The sequence below is a fragment of the Giraffa tippelskirchi genome, chromosome 5 (genome assembly GCF_054371585.1).
Source record: "Giraffa tippelskirchi isolate mGirTip1 chromosome 5, T2T-mGirTip1v1.2.pri, whole genome shotgun sequence".
NCBI lineage: Eukaryota > Metazoa > Chordata > Mammalia > Artiodactyla > Giraffidae > Giraffa > Giraffa tippelskirchi.
The window spans coordinates 173,221,418-173,247,536 of NC_137279.1; the positions used below are offsets into that span (position 1 = coordinate 173,221,418).

Here is a 26,119-nt window from a genome sequence, read left to right on the forward strand (position 1 = left end):
AGTACCCAGGGCTGGGAGGGTCTTAAAGGGCAGGGACCACGTATGCTAGCCTTATCCAGAAGGTCTGCTGAATGTCCCCTCTCTGTCTGGGGCCTTGTGCTAGACTACTGGAAACAAAAGGGAAAAAAGAGAAAGTTCTGGTAGACCCCGCCATTGTAAACATGCCTCTGTGCATGCACGGACACATGTGCAGAATCACACTCTTCAAACATTTATCTTAGCCCTACTCAGAGTCTCGTCAGGCCTCACCCAGCCCTGTGAGGTAACAGCAGCCAAGGCCGCAGCTTCACACGCAAACACTCACAGAGGTACTCGGGATCACAGAAAACTGGGACCGAAGCAGAGGAAAAGACCAGCAGAGTGACAAGATCCTGCTTCAGAGCTGTGAGATGGGGGAAAGGATGACAGGATTATCCTTAGAGATCTTTCTGAAAGTCAGAAACTGCCTGTTGCAGAGTCAGTACAGTTTGCCTGCTGCCTGGCCGATCCTTCAGGTCACAGACGAAAGCACAACTACTTCTGTTTTCTCATCTAATCACATAATGACTCAGAGACTGAAGAACAACAGTTAACATTTGCTGACTACATCTGCTATGTGCTAAGCCCTTTCACATTGTTAGCTTACTTCTTCCTCACAGCAACAGTATGAGGTAGATACTCCTAATATCCCCCGTTTTACGGAGTAGGAAATAAGAACAGGGAGGTTAAGAAATTTCCCCCGAGGTCACACGGCCAATGTGAAGAACCAGGATTCAAACCCTGGCAATCACCCTACACCCAAGCATTATGTGGGACCACACTCAGTGCTAAAGTGCTGTGGCTGAGGGCACACAGGTGAAGCCCGGGTTTGAACTCGGGCCTGTCTGGCTTCAGAGCACATGTTGTCTTCTCTCCTCTTTCTCCTCCTTCTCCCTCAGAGCAGAGGGTTGATTGAGGGAACCCTGTGTTTCCTCTCCCTAAAGCTCCAGTTCCTACCTTGATATGGTGATACTAGGTGATGGATGCTGTCTGGGAGGGGATCAGGTACATGGACCACAGCTGAGTCATCCCCGATGAGTGGCTTGCTCCAAACCCCCAGAATCACCCCAGGGGTTGGGTGTGCTGTGGCTCTCCCCTCCCCTCCCCTTCCCCAGCATAGACAGTACCTTGGAGCCAGGGAGAGTCCAGCACCCCACCCCATCAATGCCAGCATTCCCTGGGCCACCCAGGAAGGGGCTGCGACCCACAGCTTGTGTAATCACAGAACTATTTCTCTCTCCTACAAGGGCCACATAGGACTCACTTGCACGTTTTCTGGCGCTGGTTTCTAGAACCAGGAGGGCTGGCCAGTTCTCCCTGCTCCAAGCTCATCGCCCAGGTTCCTGCTGGGTGAATTCCCCCTCCTTCAATTTCTTTCTCCAGCTCCATCTCTGCTGCTCTTGTTTCTTCAGCATAGATTTGCGTGCTCCTGCTCTGTCTCTGTGATAAGCTGGGAAGTGGACAAACCAGACAAAGGTCCCTGTCTTTGGGGGCCTCGGCAGGGAACACAGACACCCAGACATGTGTGGCCGGAACCACAGTGAAGGGATGTTTAAGGACCATAGGAGAACGAGCTGAGGTGGGAACGTCTGCTCTGCTGGAAGTCCCAGGCCAACCAGGGTCCCTGGCTCGCCCTGTCTCCCTCGAGGAGATTTACTTGGTGTTCACCCATGTCTCCTCTCCCCCTGCCACTCCGTGCAGTAGGGCTCCAGGGCACAGTCCTGGGAAAACAAGACAGCGGAGGGACGAATCCAGGAGAAGCAAAGCACTCAAGGCCCTCGATCATGGGTGTGATTTCATTCAACGCCTCTTCGTTCTCTGCAGAGTGAGCCTTGGCTCCTTGAGGGCAGCCCAAGTGGGCTATGCCTCCTCTCCCATTCCCCGCAGCCAGCACAGGGCCCAGGACTACTGCTCCACAAGTGTTTGCTTAAGATGGACAAATGAGCAGAGGCTGTGCCCACTGTGCAGATGAGAAAACTGAGTTCCAGACAGGTAAGGAACTTGCTCCCCCACCATAGTTGTTAATAACAGAATGAGAAAGAACCCAGGTTTCTTAGCCTAGTACAGGGACTTGCTCTCCAAGAAAGGGGAGCATGACTTTTTGTCACCCAGATATCTAAGACATTCAGTACAGTTCAGTTTCTCAGTCATGTCTGACTCTTTGCGACTCCATGGACTGTAGCACACCAGGCTTCCCTGTCCATCACCAACTCCCAGAGCTTGCTCAAACTCATGTCCCTCGAATCGATGATGCCATCCAACTATCTCATCATCTGACGTCCCCTTCTCCTCCTGCCTTCAATCTTTCCCAGCATCAGGGTCTTTTCCAATGAGTTAGTTCTTCACAACAGGTCGCCAAAGTATTAGTATACCTAAGACATTGCTTGGCACAAACTAGACGTGCAGCAAATGCGGAATAAAATGAATGAATGGAGCTGGGTGGCACATGATGGAGCCCTCCATTCTTGCCACATCTACCATGGAGCCACAGTCACACCGAGAGGCTTGCTGTCCCCATCTGTGCCCTTCGCTTCCCAACACTGGGCCTTTGTACTTGCTGTTTCTCTTCCCTGTCACCTGTCCAGTTCCTCGCAGACACCAGTTCTCTGAAGTCTAGTCCGATCATCCCAGGCTGAATAAAACACACACACACAGTCTATTCCCAGCGCACTTTGCACACCCCACCCTAGTAGTGCACCGATTAAACTGCACTGTAATTCTTTGCCTCTACCTGAAGACCTCTAGGACTGAATACAGAGCTGATGTGGAGTAGAGACTCCTCATAAAAAATAATAGCTTCTATTTATTAAATGGTGGTAAGCTCTTTGCAAAGCTCTTTATATACATCTCATAATCTTTCCAACAATCCTGTGAATCATGTTATTTTTGCCTCCACTTTAGAGATGGGGAAACCGAGTTACAGAAAAGTGATGTAACTTGCATTACTAAGGAGCAGAGGAGTAAGTCTAGCCTAGGGTGGTCTACCAATCAGTCACATAATTAACCACACCATCAGGCCCTGTCCTGTGTGTGGGAGGCATTCTGAGCTAACACACAGGACCCAGGCCATGTGGACAGAGGGCTCGTGCCACGGTGTTTCCTGGTGACTCAAGAGCTGGTGACAGAGTCCAGTAGGACCATGTGTGTCTTTAGATGGTGGCTTTACAAACTCTCCCCTTCACTTTCTACCCTCCTTTCCATCACCCCATCACCCTGGCCCTGGACAGCTGACAGACCTGCTTATAACTGTCAGGACTGACTCGTTAGAAACACGACAAGGGAACCAGGATGTTCTGCTGCTACAGGTACCTGTGGGGAACTGGAGTTCTCACTGGGAGCTGGAGCGGAGACTGAAAAAGAGGAAGGAGGCAAAGATGAGAAGCACAGAGACAGTGAGTAAGGATCAGGGACAGAAAGAAAAAAAGGAGCGGCCCCAGGGAGAGAGACAGAGACAGAGAAAGCACAAGCTTGAGACAGAGGTGGCAGGGATGAGAGGCAGAGTGAGAGAAATGATAAGAGATAAATGGAGAGAGGAATTCTGTGGTTTCCTCGCCCCATTACATTCCCATTACAGATGGAGAAACTGAGGGTCAGAGGAAATGACCCTACTTCCTGGCAGATGTGTCTGCCACTTCCTAAACACCATCAGTTTAGTTCCTCTTGTGTCCCCGGATATGTACCAGTGCCTTATATGCTGAGGCATATGCTCATATGCCTCATATGTCCTGAGCGTCTTTCCATGACATTTTTGGCTATTTATCTTCTTTAGTGTCACAGAGGATTTAAACTAGGACATATCACAAGATTTTGAAGTAGTTCTCCCAATGTAGCAAATATTTCCTTACAGTCAGCAGGAATGGAAAGGATGTTGGGTCCAAGCTGACATGGGACCCAAGCTGACAAGACTAGCTGAATGACCTTGGATAAGATGAGCCTGTTTTCCTCATCTCTAAAGTTGGGGTCATGCTAGCAGCCCACCAGGGTTATTGTGGAAGGTGAAGTAACAGAAGGGAAGCAGAAGCAAGGAGTGGTACAGGCACATACAGTAGGTGCTCAACACATGAAGTCCCCCTCATCTGTCCAGGGGTCCCACCCGTAAGTATTTATGTTACACGAAGGCCGAGGCCCTGTCTGGGTGACCAACAACTCTTTGCTGGTCAGAGGGCTGGTGGCTGCACACTTGTTCTTCTGTCCTTTCCTGACAGTCCTGGGAGCAAAACCACTGATAGCAGAGCTCTGTGGGATTCTCTCCTCATGAGGACAGAAACCACTCAGGCACTATCGGCTCTATAATTCTGGGGAGCATTTCTGGTCTTCTGGATGCTCCCATAAGAAGCATGGGTTCAGGGAAAGGGAAATGGCTTCAAAACATCAGGAAACACAGTGCTTACTCAATACATTCAGTTCTCTCAAATTGGCCTTTGAGATAGACGAGGCTTATAAACTAGAGCAAGGGTCCTCACATTTTGGTGCTCATCAGAAATCACCTGGACATTCTGTTAGAACATGGATTTCTGGGCCTCACTCTTAGAGTTTCTACTTTAGTAGGCATGAGGGTAGGCCTGAGAATTTGCTCTTCTAACAAGTTCCCAGGTTGTGGTGATGGTCCCCTCTGAGAACGACCGAATGAATGAGTGAGGTCTTTTCCATTTGCATTCTGATGGCAGCACTGGGTTTGGAAGCACAGAGTTGACTCTCCCCACATCTCAAGCTTGGAATTCTGGGCTCAGATGTGCTTACTGGGGGGCGGAGGCCAGGGTTCTTCCAAGGCAAGGAATGAGGACCAAAATAGAGACAATGGTCATATGCAAGTGGAAGAGGAACACAATGACATCTCAAATTGGAGTTTTCACTGTTAAAAGCAAAATCCTAAGAACATTGTGAAGAACTGACTAGTTGGAAAAGACCCTGATGCTGGGAAAGATTGAAGGCAGGAGGAGAAGGGGACAACAGAGGATGAGATGGTTGGATGGCATCACCGACTCAATGGACATGAGTTTGGGTAAACTCTGGGAGTTGGTGATGGACAAGGAGGCCTGGCGTGCTGCAGTCCATGGGGTGGCAAAGAGTCGGACATGACTGAGCGATTGAACTGAACTGAACTGAAGAACAGTATGATGTACAGACAATTATCATCTCCCTTCCACAGAGGAGCAAAGTGAAACTCAGAGATTAGGTAATTTATCTAGAAACATACATACAGCTGACCAGTGAGGGAGCAGGGCAGGAACTCAAGACTGCCTTACTCTTGTACTTGCTCTGCTGCCCTTGGAAGCAGCAGAGCCTGAAGGCAGCTGGTCCTAAGTGTGAAATCTGGCTCCACCACTTACCAGCTGGGTGTTTTCTGCAAGTTGCTCAACCTCTCTGGGCCTCAGCTGGCTACCTACAATAATGGAGGTACTGGTAGTCCCCACCTCATTGGGCTATTTTAAGGATCAACTGAATTAATAGTTATGAAGTGCTGGGGCTGGCACCTGACACATAGTACCACCATGAACGCGTATTGAAAATAAACTAGCTGCTCACCACAGTGCACACACACACACCACATCCCTCCAGGGAACGAGCTCTGGGGAGAAAGCTCAGCGATTGCCTAGTACCCAGAGGCAGGGGTAGGCAGAGACACTTCCAAAAAATTTAAAGCCTCAAGTTTGGAGAAGAACCCCGCCTTGGTGGGGATGGGGGACAGGTCAGAGAGTGGCGACGACGATGCCCTCAGGCCCAAAGCCGGGCTCGCTGTTCATTCCAGACTGTTTCTCCCAGGACCAGACTCCAGACGCACAAGTCTGGGTCCTCACGTCCCCTCCACCTCGACATCCCCAGTCCAGGAGCTCCGGGTTTCCTGCCGGCCCGCGCGAGGCCCCTGCTTGGGGCGGGGGGAGGAGGGGTGGCATTTCCTGGCGGGGCCGCGGGTAGCGTCACTCGCTCCCGGACACTCGGACAGTGAGCTGACCGACAGGCACCAGATGCTATTTCGGGCGGCGCTCCGTTCAGCGCGCAGTTTCCGTTTTTCCATCGTTCGTCGGAAACCAGGAAGGGGGGAGAGTGTAGACGTCACGAGCCCCCAGCCCCAGGCGGGGGGTTGGGGCCCGGGTCGCGATGGCTGCCAGACGGTCAGAATCTGGAGCTTCGCGAATAGAGGGGGGTGGGGAAACCTCACCTCACCGCGCGTCTCTCTCTCTGCGCAGTAAAGCTGATAAAAGCCGTACCGGTCCCTGTTCCTTGCTCACAGCCTTTGGGGTGCCCGGCGGGGTCGTTTAATGCCCTGTAAAATAATCCAACAGCCTAGCGGTTCCTCCAAGGCACCTAAACTCGAGACATTTAAAACTAAATGCAGAATCCCTTCCCGTTCCCTTTGGCTTCCAAGCCTCCATCACCAGGAGTAACACTCCCATCGACACAAATACAGCCAGAAACCCAGAGGGTTCCTGGATTTCTCCTTGCCCCTCACCCTGCCAACCCAATTCTTACAAACCTGATTTGTGTTCTAAATACGTGCCATCTACATCTGCCTCTTGCCATTTTCCTGGCAACACCCTAGTCCCCTTTCCAATCCCCCTTTCTTGGATCACTGCATTGTCTTCAGAACTAACCTCCCCACATCCTTCCCACCCCTACACACCCTTTCTCCACCTTGCAGCCAAACAGCTTTCTAGAAATGCAAATCTGATCCTGTAGAGGACATTACGCCCCCACACCCAACCAAATAAACAAAATGGTCCCCTCCTCAGTTCTTTGAATTGTCCACAGCCTTGCTCCAGCCATTACTGGACTATTTTCTGTTCCTTTTATGAACCTCAAGTTCTTCTCCTCCAGCCCTTGGTTTACCTGGAAGGCTCTCAATGCTCAGTCCTCTAAGCTACCCCTCAGCCCACTCTCCCATCTCAGTCCAGGCATCAGTTCTCAGAAAGCATTCCCTGGCTGGGCTCTCCCTTTTCGCAGTTGCTCAGAGATGTGAAATGATTTGCCCAAGGGTGCCACAGCCCAAGGGTGGTAGCGCTGGGCTTTGAATTCAGAATTACTTGAATCCTACCCTTTCTATTTAGTGATGCAGCCAAGCAAAGGCAACAGGAACCAGAGAAGGGAGAGATGAAAGTCCACCCCTATTGCGGAGAGGCTTCAAGAGGAAAAGGTCAGGGACTTCCCTGATGGTCCAGTGACTAAGACTCCTTGCTCCCAATGCAGCGAGCCCGAGGTTCAATCTCTGGTCAGGGAACTAGATCTTGCAATGCCACAACTAACACCTAGTGCAGTCAAGTAAATAAATATTTAAAAGAAGGAGAAGAAGAATAAAGAGGCAGAATTTGGTAACTAACAATGGGTGAAGTGGGGCTAGAGCTCTGGGGAGATGGGGCTGAATAAACCACAGAGACCTCTCCCCTGAGTCCCTTGCCCAGCAGTTGTGTGGCTGGGGCAGAGGAGGCCTTGTGGCAAGTCCAGGAATAAGACTTTTTCCCAGGACATGGGTAGCCTCTCTTCCATAGGATTCTGTAAAGTTACCCGTGTCCACATGGTATCCTGACTTCCACCAGAGAGCACAAGAGGAACAGAGGGAACAGGCTGCACTGAATTAACTGAATCTTCAGAGAGAGTTACCTGATAGCCAAGGAAGAGCTGGACTCGGGCTTTGGACACACTCTGGACTCAGTCTTCGAATGGGACTCGTTCTGTGAATTCTCAGGCTCCAAAAGGAGCTCAAAACCAAGATGCTAGAAGGACAAAGAAGCCTGGCCTGGTGGGTAGAGTTGGGGACTGGGAACTGGGTAACTGAGTTTGGGTCTTGGCTTTTCCTCTAGGTCACTGAAAGCTTTGATAAAGTCACATCTCTTCATGACCTGATTTCCTTCTCTATAATGATAACCAGAACTCTATGCAAGTGCATAGGATGTCAGCCTGGGCAAGGTTCCATAAATTATTGCCCTCACCATCTTTTAAAGATCATCTTATATAACCCTCATAACAGTTCTCTGGGTGTTATCCTCCCATTTTACAGATAAGAAAGCCGAGGTTCATATCTACATGATTTGTAGTATTTGAGCTTCCACAGTAAAACAATGAATCCATATACTTTCCACAGGCTGAGCCCACTGCCTTGTGGTGTGTCAGTCACTCAGTCGTGTCCGACTCTTTGCGACTCCATGGACTGCAGCATGCCAGGCTTTCCTGTTCTTCAGTGATGCCATCCAACCATCTCATCCTCTGTTGTCCCTGTCTCTTCTTGCTTTCAATCTTTCCCAGAATCAGGGTATTTTCTAATGAGTCAGTTCTTCGCATCAGGTGGCCAAAGGATTGGAGTTTCAGCTTCAGCCTCAGTCCTTCCAATGAATATTCAGGGTTGATTTCCTTTAGGATTGACTGGTTTGATCTTGCAGTCCAGGGACTCTCAAGAGTCTTCTCCAACACCGAAGTTCAAAAGCATCAATTCTTTAGTGCTCAGCTTGCTTTATGATCCAACTCTCATTCATACATGACTATTGAAAAAATCATAGCTTTGACTATACGGACCTTTGTCAGCAAAGTAATGTCTCTGCTTTTTAACATGCTGTCTAGGTTTGTCACAGCTTTCCATCCAAGGAGCAAGGGTCTTTTAATTTCATGGCTGCAGTCACTGTCCACAGTGATTTTGGAGCCCAAGAAAATAAAGCATGTCACTGTTTCCATTCTTTCCCCATTTGCCATAAAGTGATCGGACCAGATGCCATGATCTTCGTTTTTTAAATGTTGAGTTTTAAGCCAGATTTTTCACTGCCTACCCACTCACAGAACCCAGGTTTCTAGGCCACAGTACAGATCTGGGCTCCTGCAATGAGTTGAGCCCAGATCTGTCCTCCAAGCCTAGGCTCTGGAGGACTCTGGTGCCAAATTTGCTTCAAACTCAGGTTTCACCACTCAATAGATCTGTAACACTGGGGAGATTACTTTTACTCTCTGTGCGTCAGTTTCCTCATCTGTTAGTTGAAGATCATGGCATCAACCTCTTAGAACTGTTTGTGAGAACTAAATGAGTTAGTATTTGTACAGAATGTGTTAGTCACTCAGTCCTGTCTGACTGTTTGCGACCCCATGGACTGTAGCCTGCTAGGTTCCTCTGTCCATGGAATTCTCCAGGCAAGAATACTGGAGTGGGTTGCCATTTCCTCCTCCATGGGATCCTCCGGACCCAGGGACTGAACCCGGGTCTCCTGCATTGCAGTAAGATTCTTTACCAACTGAACCACCAGGGAAGCCCACAAGTGCTTCAGTAGTGAGATTAAAATGTTAAATGTTCCCGAGCTCTGGGCTCAGCCTGAAACTCAGTAGAATGGATATTTTAAACTCTTCGTTGACACCAGTTCCTCCTCCCTAGAGCCCGTTGGAGAGACCTCAGTCCAGACATTCAGGCAAGCAAGCTCCATTTTAGAGCAGAAGAGAGTCAAGGTTGAGGGGGATGGGAGTGTGAGGGGTGGGGGCTGGGGAGCTTTCTGGGCTAAGAGGAACTGTTCCTTGAAATTCGGGTATCTAGGACACTAGAATGAATGGATGTCAGGGAAGGAAGGGTTAGATGTGACCGTGTGGGTGCTGTGGTCTGGCTGGGATGCGAGTGTCTGGAAGGAGGAGGGACTGAGGTTGTGGGGAGCCGGGGGTTCCCGGGAGGCCTCGGGATCTGTAATGAGGCTGCACCCGCCGGGTCCTACACAGAGCTCCCAGCTCTCTCCGTGGCGCATTCCGGAGCCGGTCCCAAAGCCGTGCAACCAGCCCCCACTCCCCTCCGGTGAAATTGCCAAATTAAAATGAATCATTTGGCCCATAATGGCCGAGGCGCTTATCGGGGGCGAGCGGACCCGCGGCAGTGCCTTATCTTCGCGGCGCACACGGCCCCCGCGCGCCTCGGCCCATGCTAACGAGGCCTAGAACGTGAGCGGGATTAGAGCGCGGCGGCGGAGGAGCCGGGCGCGGCGCGGCGCGGCGCGGGCGGGGGAACGGAGACGAGGCCGGGGGGAGGGGAGGGCTCGGCACTAAGGACCAGGCCTCAAAATGGCCACACGCGTCCCCCAGTAGCGGCAAAACGTGAGCATTCTGGCCTTTTTCTAGGGGAAGGCAACCTGCAGCCTCTCACGGAATTCCCCGTCAATTTCTTCCCTCTTTTTGCCCGCTCGCAAAAACTAGGTTTCGCTCCTTTTCCCATGGTTTCTTTCGATGGGGGGGCATTTTCCAGGGACGCCCTTGCGCTCGCCGCCGCCGTCGCCGCCCCTCCCGTCTCGGAGACTCTCTTCCTTCCTTCCCTTTTTTCTTACGCAATATACAGAAATGCGCGAGGCGGTGGTTGGTTTTTGTTTCTTCTTGGTGGTTGTGGGCATGCAGTGGAATTGTTGAGAGTGCGTGTGTGAGCTGTGGACAGTGTTGACTTCTGAGTGTGGTCTTCTAGGCGACAGGTTGTGTGTCCAAGTGTGATGGTGCTTGTGCTGTTCGGTGTATAGATTTGGATTCTCCGAGGCCCTTCTACGTTTTCATCGTTGTATATACAATTATGCTCGTTTGCCTTCTCGACATGTATGTGGGGTTGCTTGATCTTCGCGATTGTGTTTGGATGATCTCGTTGTGTCGGACGTGCGTGATCCTGACTACCTTGGGTCGTACGCCTAGGAGCGATTGCCTTTGATCGGTTTCGTTGTGTCCTGCTGGACAATGTTTGGGCCTGACCGAGTCGGCTTGTGGGGCAGTGTTGGGCTGTGCTTATTTTGCTTGCCTTCTATGGGGCTGGACCGCGAGTGGCCTTGTCCATCGCGGGTTGTGTGGCTGTGTGCTAGTGTCCTTTGGAAGTGCATTTGTAAATCGTTGCGGGGTGGAGGGGAGGGCGAACGAGCGAGAGATGGATGCGCAAGTTGAGGAGGCGGCATGGGGGCGGGGTGAGGGATTTCACATTTTATTCCAATTTATGATGTATTCGGAAGCCAGTGTTGGCTTGGATGAGCAGCTGGATCAGCGGCTGCTCTGTCCGGAGGCCAGTCTGTGCCTCAGTGTTGGAGGGGTTTGTTAGTGAGTGGGAGCCTCTTCCAGGCTGGAAGCTGAGCAGCGTTCGCGGAGGCCCGCGCCTTCAAGCCGGTAGCCGCCAGCTTCGGTTCCCGAGGCACTCAGGCTTCGTCCATTTCTGGTCAGTTTCACGGGTACGGCCGCCGGGGTCTGCGGGAGAGGCCCGGAAAAGACAATGGGCGCATTCTCCAGGCCTCGCGCCTCGGGTGGGGACTTCGGGATCATCTCCAAGGAACATTTTTCCACCCCTTCCCCGGGTGAGCGACATTCCCCCGTGGGTCAGGTACCCCGTCACATCGAGGACCAGGGCCGGGCTTCATGGAGGGACGGGGTCAGTGCTGCCCTAGCTCCGAAAGAAAGGATTTTGTTTTGCCAGTGGTTGTGGTTGCTAATGTCATCATCACCATCACAGTCATCGTCATCACCATCATATTTTAATTAAAATAATCATGTAGGAGCGACTAGTCCCTTTTAGCTTCTTTGGGGCGATAACAAAGCAGCGGGGGTTTCCTCCCACCAGCGCTGTTTTTTAAGTTGCTGGGTTTGTGACTAGGAGAGAAATGGAGAGAGGGAAGAGCACAGAGACTCCATCCTAAAGCAAAAATTAACCCCAACCTAAGACACCGGGCACAATTGGATTTCCCCTTGTTCTCACCCCTCCCCCCTTTTGAATTAGAAGAGGAGAAAGAAAATCTCCTGCATTGGATTGAAACTGCAGGGAACAGTTATTACTGTATTTCCACTAAAGCCAGGGCAAAAAAAGAGGTGGCCTTAGCTATTAATCCAGGACTTCGATGTGTGGCCATAAACTGAACGATTTCAGCAAAACAAATTAAATAAAACCTTCCAGAGGGAGGGGGGAAAAAAAGAAAAGACGAACTAAATTTCCCTGCCACTACACCCTGGGAAGCAATATTGGATTTATTTTTACCCTCCCTCCTTTCCTTGTTTATTGCTGCAAAGAATTACTAGAATTCCCTTGTACTCTGCCGACCTGAATACAGAAGAATCGAAAATCTTGTGTAGGGGATGGTTGGAAGGAGGAGGGAAGACCTTCCTTCTCTTTCTCTCTTTTTTTTTTTTGATTGCTTTCTTTATTTTCCCCTTCATCATCCTTTTTCCTTTGTTTGTTTGTTTCCCTTAATCGGTAGGAAGAAAAAAAAAGGGACCTGGATACATCAGATTCTCTGCCCCCTTCCCCCTATTCTCTCGGATCTCTCGGTTGAGACTGTGTTGTATCCCTTCTGGAAAGTAGTCTTTGGAATTGGGTTCTGGTTTCGGTTTAGGTTGGAGGTGGGGCGGTGAGAGTCAGAGAGAGAATGGGGCTTCTCAGAGGTTTTGTCCCACCGACCACGGTCTAAAGACTGGATCCCCCTTTTGGTACACACATCCCCCTACCCACCCAAGCCAGGCTGCAGACGACTCCGGTGCTGTGGCCGCAGCTCTGACCCGCCTGACTTTGGTTCCAGAGCCAACCGTTGTAGACGAGTCAGTGCTTAGAAAGCAAACCGGCCACACTGAACCAGACGTCCCGGTTGGAGGGTCTGATAATGTTCAGGGCAGTCTGCTGCGGGCTGTTGTTGTTGGACTATATAGTTATTCCTGATTGGTCAGGTGTAGGGTTCTTTTTTCTGGGGGTGCGGGGGAGGCTTCAAACACCTGCAGGTCGGGGGTGGAAAGCTGCTGGCGATCCCCAGGGCTGGTTGAGGAGGACATGAGGTAATACCCAGCCATTGACCCCCATTTCTCTCTCTCCCTCCCTCTTGCCCTCCCTTTCTCTCCACCCCCATCTTTCCTGGAAACTCGCTTTGGGCGCGGCAGACCGCCCAGGACCACACCGCGGCCTAACTGCCGGGCTCTCAGTGAGAGAGGGGGAGAGCAAAGACCCCCGTCCACAACCTGGACCTTGACTCCCACCTGTCTCTGGCCGGAGGAGTGGAGATCCTATTCAGAGGGGCCCGTCTCTCTAAATATGCCCCAGGTGAGTTTTTTGCGGGTACGACAGCGCTGATGGAAACAGGCACCAGGAAGGCCTTGGGATCTGGCCTAAGGTGGGGAAAGCTGGGGACAGAGGACAGTCCAGTTTCAGATTGGGGAGGGGGAGAGGAGGACGAACCCAGAGCTGAGAATCCTGAGATCTGACTCTGCCACTGACTGCGGCCTCTGCTACTGTGGCTTCCAGCAGGGCCCCTTCCCGGGTAAGAACAGTTAGTTGGACTGTAGTCCCCCCAACGCTCCATGGTTCCGTAGATGTTTCACAAGGCTCATAACTTTGGGACGGCTGTGTTCGGATAGGTCAGGTTGTGTGTGGGTGGGGGGTGGGGGGCTCGGGGAGGAAGAAGGCCGCAGCCGTCCTGGCTAATGCAGTCCTAACTTGGGTGGGCCCCGGCGGGGGCCTCAGGCCTAGGGTGGGGCTGAGTTCGAACATCCCTCCATACCAGTAGCAGCAGGAAAGTAGTTCTGTTCTGGAGTGATTGTGGTTTTCCTTCAGGCTTGGGGCTCCCCCAGGGGTTCATGCTGGGGTGGGGGGGTTGTGGACGCAATATGAGGGACCGACTGGAGGCTGAGTCTAAGGCAGTGGCTCTAGCCCAGGGCATGGCGGAGGCTGCTTTTACACAAATTTTCCCTGCTGGGGATGGGGAACTGCCAGAGACCAGGTGTCTACCCCTAGAGCTCTCAGGTTCCCTGGTCTTGTTCAGACACATATGGAAATGATCCGGCTGCCTTCCTGGCAACGGGAGATGAGCCAAGGTAGGGGGCTTGGAGCTGGGATTTGGTCGCACAAAGAGGAGTTGTAATGATCGAATAGTCCAGTGCTGTTCAGTTCAAAATCTGCAATCTTCTCACTCCCCTTCTTCATTTTCCCTAATAAAAACAAGTAAAAATCACTAGGCTTTCGTTTTGATAATCTTAATCGAAGCCAAGTGATCGGGTTTAGTCACCGATCACCGAAAGTGAATTCTCCGGTGGCTTCCTCAAGAGTTGGGATCCCTGGCCTTGGGTGATCCTGGTTGCAGAGAGCCAGCAGGGTTTTCCTGAGGTCCCAGGAGGGGCGGGGAGAGGTTGGCCACAAAGCCCAGGGGACCAATTACAGGTTTCTCAGGGGGAATCTCAGAGATACAGATATTTATAGGCTTCTGGAGAGAGCATTCGGGGCCAGAGTCAACTCGTCTGAAATACATGCTCCCACCACCCCCACCCCTCTGAGATCTGATCCTACTCAGAGCCTCAGAATTAATCAGAAGGTATAAATGTGTCATAGGAGAGCTTGAGCTCATTTTGGCGATTGCAGAGTGAACCATTCTTCACTCATTTAGAAGCTGAGACTGAAGCACGTGTCACTGGGTGCACAACAATGCCTGGGGATAGTAAGGTAGGGAGCCAGCCTCTTGGGGCTTGTATGTTTTGCCAGAGGACTGTATATTTCTAATGCATTTCACTGTTGAGGGAAGCCAGGAAGTCTCCAGTGGTATACCTCTGGTGCATTTCTAGTGACTGAAATGTCTTGGCGGTCCCATTCTGTGGATATAGACCTATTGTTTCCAGCATAATCATAAACTCGCTTCCAATGAAGTGTTGCGGACCTACAGCCTTTGTAGCCAGGGTATACCAAGTCTAGGGGAATTTTGTTGTTTCGGGGTCCTGCCCGTGGGGCTGGCAGACTCAGGGCAGGAGCATAATAGGAATGGTGATTCTTCATCAGCTGTGTGTCTGGTGGCGACTAAGCTGAGTGAGCTCTGGAGGTTTCAGAAGGTCTCGTCTTTCTTCTGGGGTGGGAGGATGGTTCCCAGGCCAACTAGTCCAGAGCAGTGCAGGGGCAGAATGGCTGCCAGGAATGAATTCTCTGCTTGGGGCTGAGTTGGATTTTTGTATATTTGTTTTCTGTTATAAAATACCCCAATTATATAATTCCAATAGCAGCAACTTCATTTTGAACATCTTACAAAGCCTGTCGCGTTGATTATGTTTTTGTTGTTTTATTAAAAGTGATAAGCATTTTCATACTCTGGACCCAGAGTCTCATAGTTTTTCTGTTTTCGTTTTGTGTTTGTGTGTGTGGGCGTGGTTGTGGCATGTTATGGAGGAACTGGGAGAGAGTGGAAGTGGGGAGTCACCCTGCCTGCAGTCACCCTGGAGTATGGTTGAGGAGGAGAGCAATGTCCTTGGTTGGAGATGGGGGGATATATGGGAGGGATATATATGGGGTATATGGGGGATATATGGGATATATGGATATATATGTACACGAAGATAAGCGACTTAGCATGCATGCATGCATGCAGGGGAGGATTGCAAAGACAGAGACTGGAGTTCTAGTCCCACTCTGTGTGACCTTGGGCAAGGCAGTCCCCTTTTGGGCCCAGTCTCTGTCTATAACAATGTTTACTTGAGCATTTGCACAGTGCTTTTAAATGCATATGTGAGGTAGTCCTCTTGTTCCCCAGAAGACAACACCGAAGTGGGAAAGGGAGATGGGTGAGTGCTGGAGACTTCCCCAGCCATCATTACACCCCTTCCTCACATTCGTGGATGGGAGCTCAGAGCCCAGTGGCCTTAAGAACACTACCCTTGGAATGTCCGGGCTCCACACCGCCTCAGCCAGGCCTCCCTTCTAGACCCCACCTCACTTCTGAGTCCAGCTGAGCAGAAAGAAGTACAGTGTGCAGGGAGGTAGGGCCTGGATCATCTTCTTCCCTCCCTGATGGCCCATCTGTAGTCCGGATGGGAGGAAAGGGTCACTGGGTTTTCCAGCGGCTCCACAGAACACAGGTGGATTTGTTGGGTGTGGACCGACACCCCCGTCGGAGGGTGAATGTGTGCTGAAAGGGAGAGTTGAGTTCCTCTGGATAATTCTCTGCCAGCTCTGATCGCTCCCGCACCCCCACCCCCACCAGATTTCCAGGTGTATGTATGTGGCGGTAGGCTGGGGGCACGTATTGTTGAAAGGTGAGGGGGATTTCAAAAAGCACCCCACCTCCGCGCGACAGGTTCCCCGCCAAAACCAAAAGGGGGGCGGGAAGAGCACAGTCGGTCGGGGATGTGTTCCCTCCCCTTCCCGTGCGGCCCGAGAAGGGGCACGGGTGATATTTCTTTCTCGCCTCTTTCTGCATTTCCTTCCTCCTTCCCCCACACCCCCCAACTCTGTTTTTCTTCCGCTGACTGTATTTGTATTCCTTTTCTTCCAATGTCTCTGTGGTTCTTATCCACCTCAGTCTCTGTCTCCCAGGCATCCTCCTCTCTTCTCCCAAACCGGAGACCCCCCTTTCTCTCCGGCCCCAGCACCCCGGGCTCGTGTGTGTCCACGTGGCGTTCAGTTGGTCCGCGTCTTCTCACGTCTCCGTGCGTGAGTTTCCCTCCGCTCTTCACCCCCTCCCTCAGCTCCCCACCCCCTCGCCCCATCCCGCCCCCCAGCGTGGGTGGGCCGGGGGCCGTGGTCTGAGCGGGCGTCCGCTTGTCTGTCTGTCTACCCGCAGGATGACGGAGCAGCCGCCGAGCGAGGCGGCACACAGTGACCCCCCGCTAGAGGGACGGGACGCGGCAGAGGCCCGCATGGCCCCCCCGCACCTGGTCCTGCTGAACGGCGTCGCCAAGGAGACGAGCCGCGCGGCCCCGGCGGAGCCCCCGGTCATCGAGCTGGGCACGCGCGGCGGCGGCGGCCCGGGGGGCGGCCCCGCCGGTGGGGGCGGTGCCGCGCGGGACTTAAAGGGTCGCGAGGCTGCGGCGGCCGAAGCGCGCCATCGGGTGCCCACCACCGAGCTGTGCAGACCGCCCGGGCCCGCGCCCGCTTCGGCCCCCGCGGAACTGCCCGGCGACGGCCGCATGGTGCAGCTGAGCCCGCCCGCGCTGGCGGCCCCCGCCGCCCCCGGCCGCGCGCTGCTCTACAGCCTCAGCCAGCCGTTGGCCTCGCTCGGCAGGTCAGGGCCGGCGGGAGGGGCGGGTGGGCAGGCGGCGCGGGCCCTGGGACTCCCCTTCCGCACGTGGGGAGCAGTCCATCCCCTCCCGGCCAGGCCGAGTGGCTGAGCTCGCGGAGAGGGGGAGAGGAGGGTTTACACCCGGAGACGGAAAAGCCTAGGCTGGAGACCCCGTGCAAGTGAGGAAGGAGCCCTCTGCAAATGCGTTTGTGTATGTGGGTGTGCACGCAGGGGGCAGTGTGCGGGTGGCTTGTGTCTGCGGCGTGCAGGGAGCGCAGAAGCTGAGGAGGGGGAGTGCAGGCATGCGGCTGGGTGTGAGCAGAAGTGCGGGGTGCTGCGTGGTGGTGGTGGCGGGATGGACTGGAGGAGTCTTGTGTGTGAGTACCAGGCAAGAGTGTGTCTCAGTGCGCTCCGGTGTGAAATTCTTCTGGATTCTGCAACCCTCGGTGAACAGGTGAGAGTGATTGGAGAGGGCTCCCTCCTCCGAATCTCCCCGCCAAGGGGCCCGCCTGGGGAATGGACCCCTCCCTCCTCTCCTGAGCCCCTCCTCTTAGAGCTGCGATCTCTGGCCTGGACCTGTGCTCCCTTTGAGTGAAGGTGTCCATTTCCCTGGTGGGGCCACTGAGGTGGTGGAGAGCAGGAGGCAGGGTTGAGGTGGAGACAGGAAGATGAGGCAGGGAGAGACAGTGTGGGGCAGTGGGGAGTCTGCCGGATGCTGGAGAAAGAAGCTAGGGAGAATCCAGTGTAGTGGGTGATGGGGGAGCATGTCAGCAGGACTGAGTCAGGGTTTCCTGTCTGTTGTCTGTCCATGGGCCCCATGGGGCTGGGGTGAAGGTGGGGTGAGGCTGGGGATAGGGAACAGGGTGCTGTTATGAGATGCAGGAATTGCACACTCCCAGCTGTGAAGGCTGTCTGCCTGTGTGAGCACCTGTTTGGGAGCAGAGGTGTCTATGGATTGTGCACTTGTATGGGGAAGGGGAGTATGTCTTTGCAGGATGTGTGTTCATTTTCGTGTTTGTTCCCTGTGTTTGCCATTGAGTGTGTGTGTGTGTTTGTTTAGGGTGTGCAGGTATGTGGCCCCCCTCCCCTTGCTTGTCAACCACAGAGAAAGGCTGGGTGAGGGCTGTGTGTGTGTGTGTTTTATGTTCCTTATAGCCCTAATTCTGATGCGAAGGGACCAGGGCTTCCCTTGTTTCTCCAGGGGTTGGGGGGCTCAAGAACAGGTGGGGAGGGTCTGTGATCTTGTGGTCTGCCTGCTGCCTCTTACAGTGGCTTCTTTGGGGAGCCAGATGCCTTCCCTATGTTCGCCACCAACAACCGAGTGAAGAGGAGACCCTCCCCTTATGAGATGGAGATTACTGATGGTGAGTTTACTCCTACCCCCAACTTGTATACGCATTCCCTCAAGCTGTTCAGCCCCTGAAGGCAGGACCATCAGGGACTACATCCTAGGTGTCTCACAGAGATGGGTGAGCTATCTTGGAGCCCCTAACTGTCAAAGTCCTTGCCCTGTTGACCTGGGACTAGGGGAGGTCATGGGTGGAGCTGGGGGTTGCCACACAGTCCGGGGAAGAGAGGACATTGGAGTGAGGACGCAGTGTGGTGCTTAGCCCAAACCTCCACTGTTGATTTTTGTTTCCACTCTAGCTCCATTCCTACACTTGGCAAGGATCCCTGGGGAGGGCAGAAACACATGGTGCCCCTGACTCTAAGCACCGACCTCCAGGGATTATCTGCACCTTCTCCCAAGTCCTCTTTGGAGTCTGGAGTCTCCTCCTTGCCTGAAATTGTACCTTTAAAGGTCTTGTCCTAGGTCCATGCAAAGTGGGGCCTCTTGTCCCTGTTCCCTTCCTGACACAGTAGATTCTACCCTACTCCCTCCCTTCCCTCATCCCAGGGGCTTCAGCACTTTTAATGTGAACTACCTGAGTAGTCTTTGGCCCTGAACTTTCAGGAAGCAGCTGGACGAGGGGGACATTTGAAGGACCCCCTCCCTCTTCCCAGGGTTGACCAGATGTAGTAGAGGGGGCCCAGCACCAGGGGGCAGGAGAGCAGGCTCTTCAAAGCCCAAGGACTTCTTTCTGGAGTTCCCAGTGCACTCTGGATGCCCAGGGTTTACCAAGCACCTACTCTGCCCAGAGAGAATGAGACAGAGGACATGGAGCAAGGGATAGACTCAGGCGAGAGGAAGCTGTGGAGAGGTGGGTGGTTATCTGAGAAAGACCTGAGAGGAATAGACAGAGATGGAGGTGAAGGGAACGATGAGGATGCAAGATATGTCCGCAGAATTTTGAAATCAGAGACTTAACCAAAAGGAGGCCATAAAAGTGGAGCTGTTAATACCATAAGGTCTCAAGTCAGGACTTGATGTGGATTCCTATTGCTGAACTTTTCTGGGCCTTGGTTTTCTCATTTGTAAAGTAAGGAGAATAAGAGCTTCCTCACAGGTTGTTGAGGAGCCAGTGGGGTAAAGTGCTTTTAGGACCTGGCTTGGGATGGGTGCTGCCTCTGGCGTCTGTGTAGCTCTAGCTGTGACAGCAGCCATAACGCTCCTTTGCCCACCTCGTCAGCCACGGGGCAGGGACCAGTCCTTTTGATGGTGCAGGCCAGGGTAGGATTGCCCAGCAGGAGCGTTGTGTTTTTCCCAGCCTGGGTCTGACCTTTGGTGAAGAGTCAGCTTCCTAGGTGGTGCTGGTGGTAAAGAACCCGCCTGCCATTGCAGGAGACATAAGAGATGTGTATTCAATCCCTGGGTCAGGAGGTTCCCCTGGAGAAGGAAATGGCAACTCACTCCAGTATTCTTGCCTGGAGAATCCCATGGACAGAGGAGCCTGACAGGCTGTAGTCCATGGGGTCACAAAAGAATGACTGACACTTTCAGCTGGGCGGAGGCCTGCTGGGGTTTGGAAAGACAGCTTCTAAGGCGCTGTGGGCAGAGATGAGTGACTGGGCACATGGTGTGTGTGCATGTGTGTGTGATTGTAGGAGAGAGATGATCAAGCAGGAAGTGTTGGCACTGATGAGCTGGTTTGCAGGGGCAAGGTCTGCCTCCATTCTGGCTGCAGTCTCCCTAGCTATGAAATGAGTAATGGGTCTTAGGTGATGTCTTCTCGCCTACCTAACTTTCCATGTTATGAGGTCTGCTTCCAGGGTCATCAGAGGAGGGCAAACAACTATCCCAGGACTGGCAGTTCCTTCAGGGCACAGAGCATCCTGAGGACTGCAAGGAGCTAGCTCTGTGCGTCAGTGTTTGGGAGGGAATTAGCTGCCTCAGCCCCGGGACCTGGGAGCTAGTGGGGCCCTCCTCTGCCATTCTTGGATTTGGGAAATCCTGGTCAGGCTGGGACATTTGGTGCAGTGCTTTGTATACCATAGGTGCTCGATACATGCACGCTGGTGTCTGCACCTGCTCTGCAAGTCTTAGTACATGAGAGCTAGTGAATATTGGTCCAGTGTGTATTTAGTGCACTGTAGACATGGGAGACGGAGCCAGCCCTCAGACGCCTGCCCAGAGCCTCAGACAGCCTGGGCATGGCTGTCTCTCCACTCCTATCCTAGTGGTGAGAGAGCCCACAGTGAAGTCATTTCCCCACTGCTCTCTCCTCCATTTCCCACCTGTCAGCATGACCAATTAGTCAGCAAATATCCACTAAGCTCTTATTCTGTGCTTTTCTGCACCCTTAGAATAAAATCCCTGTATCTTACTGCAGGGCCCTGTGGAATCTGGACCTAGCCTACTCTGATCTCACCCACACTAATCTAGCCCGGCTGGCTTCCACTGTTTTGCAGCTCAGGGCCTTTGCACATGCCCTTCCAGCTTCCCTTCCTGTGTCTGGCTGGCTCGTCTTTGACTTTAAGTTCTTCCCTTATAGGGTGGCTCAGACACTAAAGAATCTGCCTGCAGTGCAGGAGGCCTGGGTTCCCTCCCTGGGTCGGGAAGATCCCCTGGAGAAGGAAGTGACAACCCACTCCAGAATTCTTGCCTGGAGAATGCTATGGACAGAGGAACCTGGTGGGCTACAGTCCACGGGACCACAACGAGTCAGACACGACTGAACAACTTTCACTTCACTTATAGACATCACTTCTTCCGAAAGGCTGTCCCCAGCCACCTCAGCTAAAACATTCTCCTTTCCATCTTTTCATTTACATTCAGCTTCCTGTCTGTTTGTTATTTGTTTGCTGCTTGTTTATTATCTGTCATCCTCATTAACATGTGAGCTCCATGAGGGCAAGGACTCTGTCCTCTTCACCTTTATTTCTTAATGCCTAGCACAGTGCCTCAGTTCAGTTCAGTCACTCAGTCGTGTCCGACTCTTTGCAACCCCATGGGCTGCAGCACACCAGGCTTCCCTGTCCATCACCAACTCCCAGAGTTCACTCAAACTCATGTCCATTGAGTCGGTGACACCATCCAACCATCTCATCCTCTGTCATCCCCTTCTCCTCCTGCCTTCAATCTTTCCCAGCATCAGGGTCTTTTCCAATGAGTCAGTTCTTCGCATCAGGTGGCCAGAGTATTGGAGTTTCAGCTTCAGCATGAGTCCTTCCAATGAATATTCAATACTGATTTCCATTAGGATGGACTGGTTTGATCTCCTTGCAGTCCAAGGGACTCTCAAGAGTTTTCACCAACATCACAGTTCAAAAACATCAATTCTTTGGCACTCAGCTTTCTTTATGGTTCAACTCTCACATCCATACATGACTACTGGAAAAACCATAGCTTTGACTAGATGGACCTTTGTTGGCAAAGTAATGTCTCTGCTTTTTAATTGGTTATCTAGGTTGGTCATAGCTTTTCTTCTAAGGAGCAAGCGTCTTTTAATTTCATGGCTGCAGTTACCATCTGCAGTGATTTTGGAGCCCCCAAAAATAAAGTCTGTCACTGTTTCCATTGTTTCCCCATCTATTTCCCATGAAGTGATGGGACCTGATGCCATGATCTTAGTTATCTGAATGTTGAGTTTTGACGCACAGTGCCTGGTTGTCAGTAAATAACTGATGAATGGATGAATGGATGAAACTGACATTTAGTGAAGGTTTAATTGGAGACAAGTATTGTCTTAAGTACTTTGCCTGTGTTAGTTGTTAGAGCCACATGACAATCTTATAACTTGGCTCACTAATACTCTCTCCATTTTGCAGGTGATGAAGTTAAGGCACAGAGAGTTTAGATAATTTGCCCAGAGTTACGGTCTAGGGAGTAATAGAAATTGAACCCAGAAAGTCTGGCTCCACAGTTTCCTTTTGGCACAAGTGAATGAATGAATGAATGAGTGATGAAAGGTTCCTGTCCTAAAATGTCTCACAGTTCACAGAGGAAAACAAGCTTGGAAACATACAGTCATGATCAAGGGTGATGGAGATTTGGGATTATAGGGCCATGGTGGTTGGTTAGACTTGTCTGAGGGGTTAGGGAAAATTCCCAGAGAGGAGAAGACAGCTGAGGGTTCTGAAAGATGAATAAAGAGTTTTCTGAGCAAAAGGAAAGAAGGCGTTCTCGGTTTCCCCAGCTTTCCGATGGATGGTTTCTCTTCTCCCTACAGGAGAATATGCCCTGGGGGATCTCCGCCCACTCTCCTAACTGTCCTCCTGCCCCCAGGTCCCCACACCAAAGTCGTGAGGCGCATCTTCACCAACAGCCGGGAGCGGTGGCGGCAGCAGAACGTGAACGGGGCCTTCGCTGAGCTCCGCAAGCTGATCCCCACACATCCCCCAGACAAGAAGCTCAGCAAGAATGAGATCCTCCGCCTGGCCATGAAGTACATCAACTTCCTGGCCAAGCTGCTCAATGACCAGGAGGAGGAAGGCACCCAGCGGGCCAAGCCTGGCAAGGACCCTGTAGTGGGGGCTGGCGGAGGGGGTGAGGGAGGGGGGGCCAGCGCGCCTCCTGAGGATCTCCTACAGGACGTGCTCTCCCCGAACTCCAGCTGTGGCAGCTCCCTGGACGGGGCAGCCAGCCCGGACAGCTACACAGAAGAGCCAGCACCCAAGCACACAGCTCGCAGCCTCCATCCTGCCATGCTGCCTGCCGCGGATGGAGCTGGCCCTCGGTGATGGGTCTGGGGCCACGCGGGACCAGCCAGGAGGGTGCCCTCAGGCTGCTGGGACCATGGGCTTTAGGGAAGGTGGGGTGAGTTTTGGGCAGCTCTGAAGGAGCACATGGACTTGATGAGCTCTCCTTGACGTCTGAACTTTGGGGAGTCCCAGCTGCCTCTGGGGCTGGTTTTCCTGTTTCCTGCCTCAGTAGGAGACCAGTAAAATGGAGCAAAGTGGTAGGTACTTTTTATGAAGACGGCACGGTCTTCCCCTTTTCCAAATCCCTAAGACTTTTCAAGTAAGAGGCTCAAGGAACATTGCTTTTGGCCTGGAGCATGGAAGCCCTGTCTTCGCTGAGACCTGGGCTTGTCAGCTCTCTCCCGAGGCGTTTGGCAGCCTCTGCCTTGCCTTTAGCCCTTCCCAAGCTGGCTGGGGTGGCTTTTGTGGCCACACTGTCCGAATATATAGGTACCCAATAGCTGGCCATTTCTTGAGCCTCATCTTCACCCAGGCCCACGTTGGTCCATCCAGCTTGCCAGCTGCTGCAGAGAGTCACAAGCCCTGAGGTGCCTTCTTCAAGTCCTGGCTGAAGAAGACGGCCAGTGGACACAGCCTGCTCTCACCTAGCTGGGCCAGAGGGTCAGAAAACCCCAGTAGCCCTTACTTCTTGCCCTGGGGATCGAAGCTCTGCTTTCTTCCCACTGAGATTTGCCTTCCTCCTGCTTGTGGCTGTGAGGACCAAGGCTGTGGCTGTGAGTGTGCCCTGTGGATTTTGTTTGAAGGCAGACAAAGGAGAAATAGTGAAATTGAGCAAAAGCTGTTTGGGGCACATGGGCTTCAAATCATGGTGGTGTCTCAGAGCTACCTGCCTGTATTCCCAGTGACATGTGGCTGTTTGTGGGGGGCACAGATGTCAGTGTGCTGATGGGGTCTGTGCTGGTCCTGAGAGGAGATATGCAACCCCGTCTGATGTTCTGGCTGTGCAGAGGGGCCTCCCTGTTGCAGGATGTCTGTTGGCTGATGGTCTGGTGTGTGTTCTGAAACCGAATCGACAACAAATTCTGTCCTATGAATTCCTGGTATTTGGGATTTTGCTTGACTTCAGTTATTTTGGGACCTCAGAGTCCTGATATGACCCAGGATCCAGCCCCACCTCTAGGCCCTGGGGAGCCCAGTGAGAGACCAGTTGAGACCCACGCACCTTCACTTTCACTTAGCAGAACCTTCAACATCCCTGAGTCTGCAGATTTCAGGCATCACGAGTGTGTATGGGAGGCTGGCGTAATGCATGAGGAGTGCTCCCCGCCAAAAGTTGTACATGACATTTTTGTAAATCAAATCCTTATCCTTCATCTTTTAAAGAAATTTTACTGCAAGTCCCTTGGTAACATGGAGAATACTTTTGTAGAGTGGACCTCTGCCCCCTCATTGATCTCCTGTGTCAATCCAGATGGTGGGATGTGATTTTCTTCAGGCGAGGCCTGCCTGTGACCCACATCCCAGGCCCATGGAGCAAGCTGCACACGAGTCCCGTATACCTGTCATTGTGCCCTCAAGTCACCCCGGCCGGCTCTGATGCTCTGGCTTTGCCCTGTCCATAGCGATGTGGAAGAACCGTCACTGCGGCTGTCGGGAAAGCTCCTCACGTCTTGTGGGCTCCAGCTTGGTGGTTTGGCCTCACTGTGGCAGGGTCTTGGGGACAGTCACGTGCACACGGGGGTGATCCCTGCACTCCCCTCCATCTTCCTTTTAAGTTGTGAGGTCCAGTTCATGGGAATGGAAGCCGCATGATTAACCCTTGTAGCACTCTCTGTCCCATTTCAGCATCCCCCCACCCATTATATTTTGACAAACATTTGGATGGGTTCTTTTCCGATACTTGGAAGCTTCTATAGGAATCCCATCTGTCTAAAGATGGAACACCTGTTCTAGGTCTTAAGGCTGTGTTTGCTTCCAGTGGATTAATTTGACCTGGGAGTGAAAAGTGGCCACAGTGAGCATGATGGATGGGTTTTAGGAGATGGATTATACATTCTAACAGGAGCTTGAGCTTCTGGCTCCCTCTTCTCTCAGACTTGCAGTGTGACCTGGTAAAGTTCTCTCTCTCAATGTCTTTCTCATAAATACCCTGGCTTGGCCTGTCTCCTAGGGCTGTGGTATGGACTGAATGGAATCATGGAAGTAGAAGCATTTTGAGACCATAAGGAATGCTGTTGCTCTCAGTATCATTCCTGCAGTGGGATTTCTCACCCGGAGTCCAGGACCTAGACAGTGGGCCAGTCTGCCTCTGTGCAGCATTTGGGTAATTTAGCTTCTAAACCACGTTAGCCCACTTCAGGATTTTCTAGATTATCTTCATCTTTCCAGATTGACCTCATTTCAGTCTCATCCCAAAGCAAGGCATAGAAGGGAGTCTATGAGAAATACGGGATTGTGAGCAGAATGTGTAAAATGTAGCACAAGACAGGCCTAGGGAGGGGTAGGCAAAGCTTTGTGACTTTGTTAAGAACCAGAGAAGATCCATCATTTTCACTTTGATTTCCAGCACCTCCCCCCACCATACTCTTCTTCCTCTGCCTCTTCTTCACCCATGAATATTCTCCATCCAAGAATAATATCTGTCAAAGAGGGAAAAATGGTAAAAAACACGAGGAGGACAAAGGTGATTTTAAATGACCAGAGGGAATCATGTCTTTTAAGAAAAATTCATATTCTTTTATTTGTAGTGACAAACGACAAGATGGTACAACCTTTATCCTTTTCTGAAAGCAAAACAAAGGGCACAGCATCTGTAATCAGCCCACGACTATCTCGGCCTTTGGGGGTGGCCTCGTCGTACTTGTGATTTCAATGGTACGTGGCCCCCCACCAAAGGCTTGCCCCTGTACATAGTGCATCGTTCCTGTGGGCGGGCCCAGCACTTTCCGTCAATGTTGTACTGTACGTGATGCATTGCGTTGGTCTCTGCATTTTTCTGCAGAAGAGGAGTAACCGCTCCAGGTACCTTGACCTTTGTACAGCCCAGAGGCCAACACTGTGGGCGTGTGACTCTTAGCAACAAAACCCATGTGGTGATGATGTGTGTATATATATAAGGATATATTGGGAAGATTTCTAAATAAAAGTTTTACAGAGGG

General features: G+C 52.1%; 1 protein-coding gene and 1 long non-coding RNA gene across 16 annotated transcripts; both read left to right on the forward strand.

Annotated features, from left to right (window-relative positions):
- The first annotated feature begins 6,200 nt into the window (after window positions 1-6,200).
- On the forward strand, window positions 6,201-26,119 carry TAL1 (TAL bHLH transcription factor 1, erythroid differentiation factor). 15 transcript variants are annotated; one of them, XM_081492843.1, is made up of 7 exons: window positions 6,201-6,320; window positions 7,065-7,150; window positions 7,503-7,753; window positions 12,850-13,009; window positions 16,503-16,943; window positions 18,210-18,304; window positions 22,546-26,119. In XM_081492843.1, exons 5-7 carry the CDS (start codon window positions 16,504-16,506, stop codon window positions 22,998-23,000), a joined length of 990 nt encoding a protein of 329 aa, XP_081348969.1. In that variant the 5' UTR covers window positions 6,201-6,320; window positions 7,065-7,150; window positions 7,503-7,753; window positions 12,850-13,009; window position 16,503; the 3' UTR covers window positions 23,001-26,119. The 15 variants fall into 15 exon arrangements, with proteins under 15 accessions (XP_081348969.1, XP_081348966.1, XP_081348965.1 ...); XM_081492840.1 differs by having other exon boundaries at window positions 7,551-7,753; XM_081492839.1 differs by having other exon boundaries at window positions 6,201-6,285.
- LOC145507062 (uncharacterized) lies at window positions 18,588-21,833 on the forward strand. The gene is made up of 2 exons (XR_014054531.1): window positions 18,588-18,741; window positions 20,813-21,833. It is a non-coding gene; the product is annotated as an uncharacterized LOC145507062 (long non-coding RNA).

Bases quoted from the DNA above. Each gene is read 5' to 3' on its own strand.
- TAL1 (XM_081492836.1), top strand. From the start codon at position 15,936: ATGTATGTGGCGGTAGGCTGGGGGCACGTATTGTTGAAAGGTGAGGGG. The intron at 16,944-18,209 runs GTCAGGGCCGGC...TGCCTCTTACAG, and splicing joins CCGTTGGCCTCGCTCGGCAG to TGGCTTCTTTGGGGAGCCAG. The intron at 18,305-22,545 runs GTGAGTTTACTC...TCCTGCCCCCAG, and splicing joins TGAGATGGAGATTACTGATG to GTCCCCACACCAAAGTCGTG.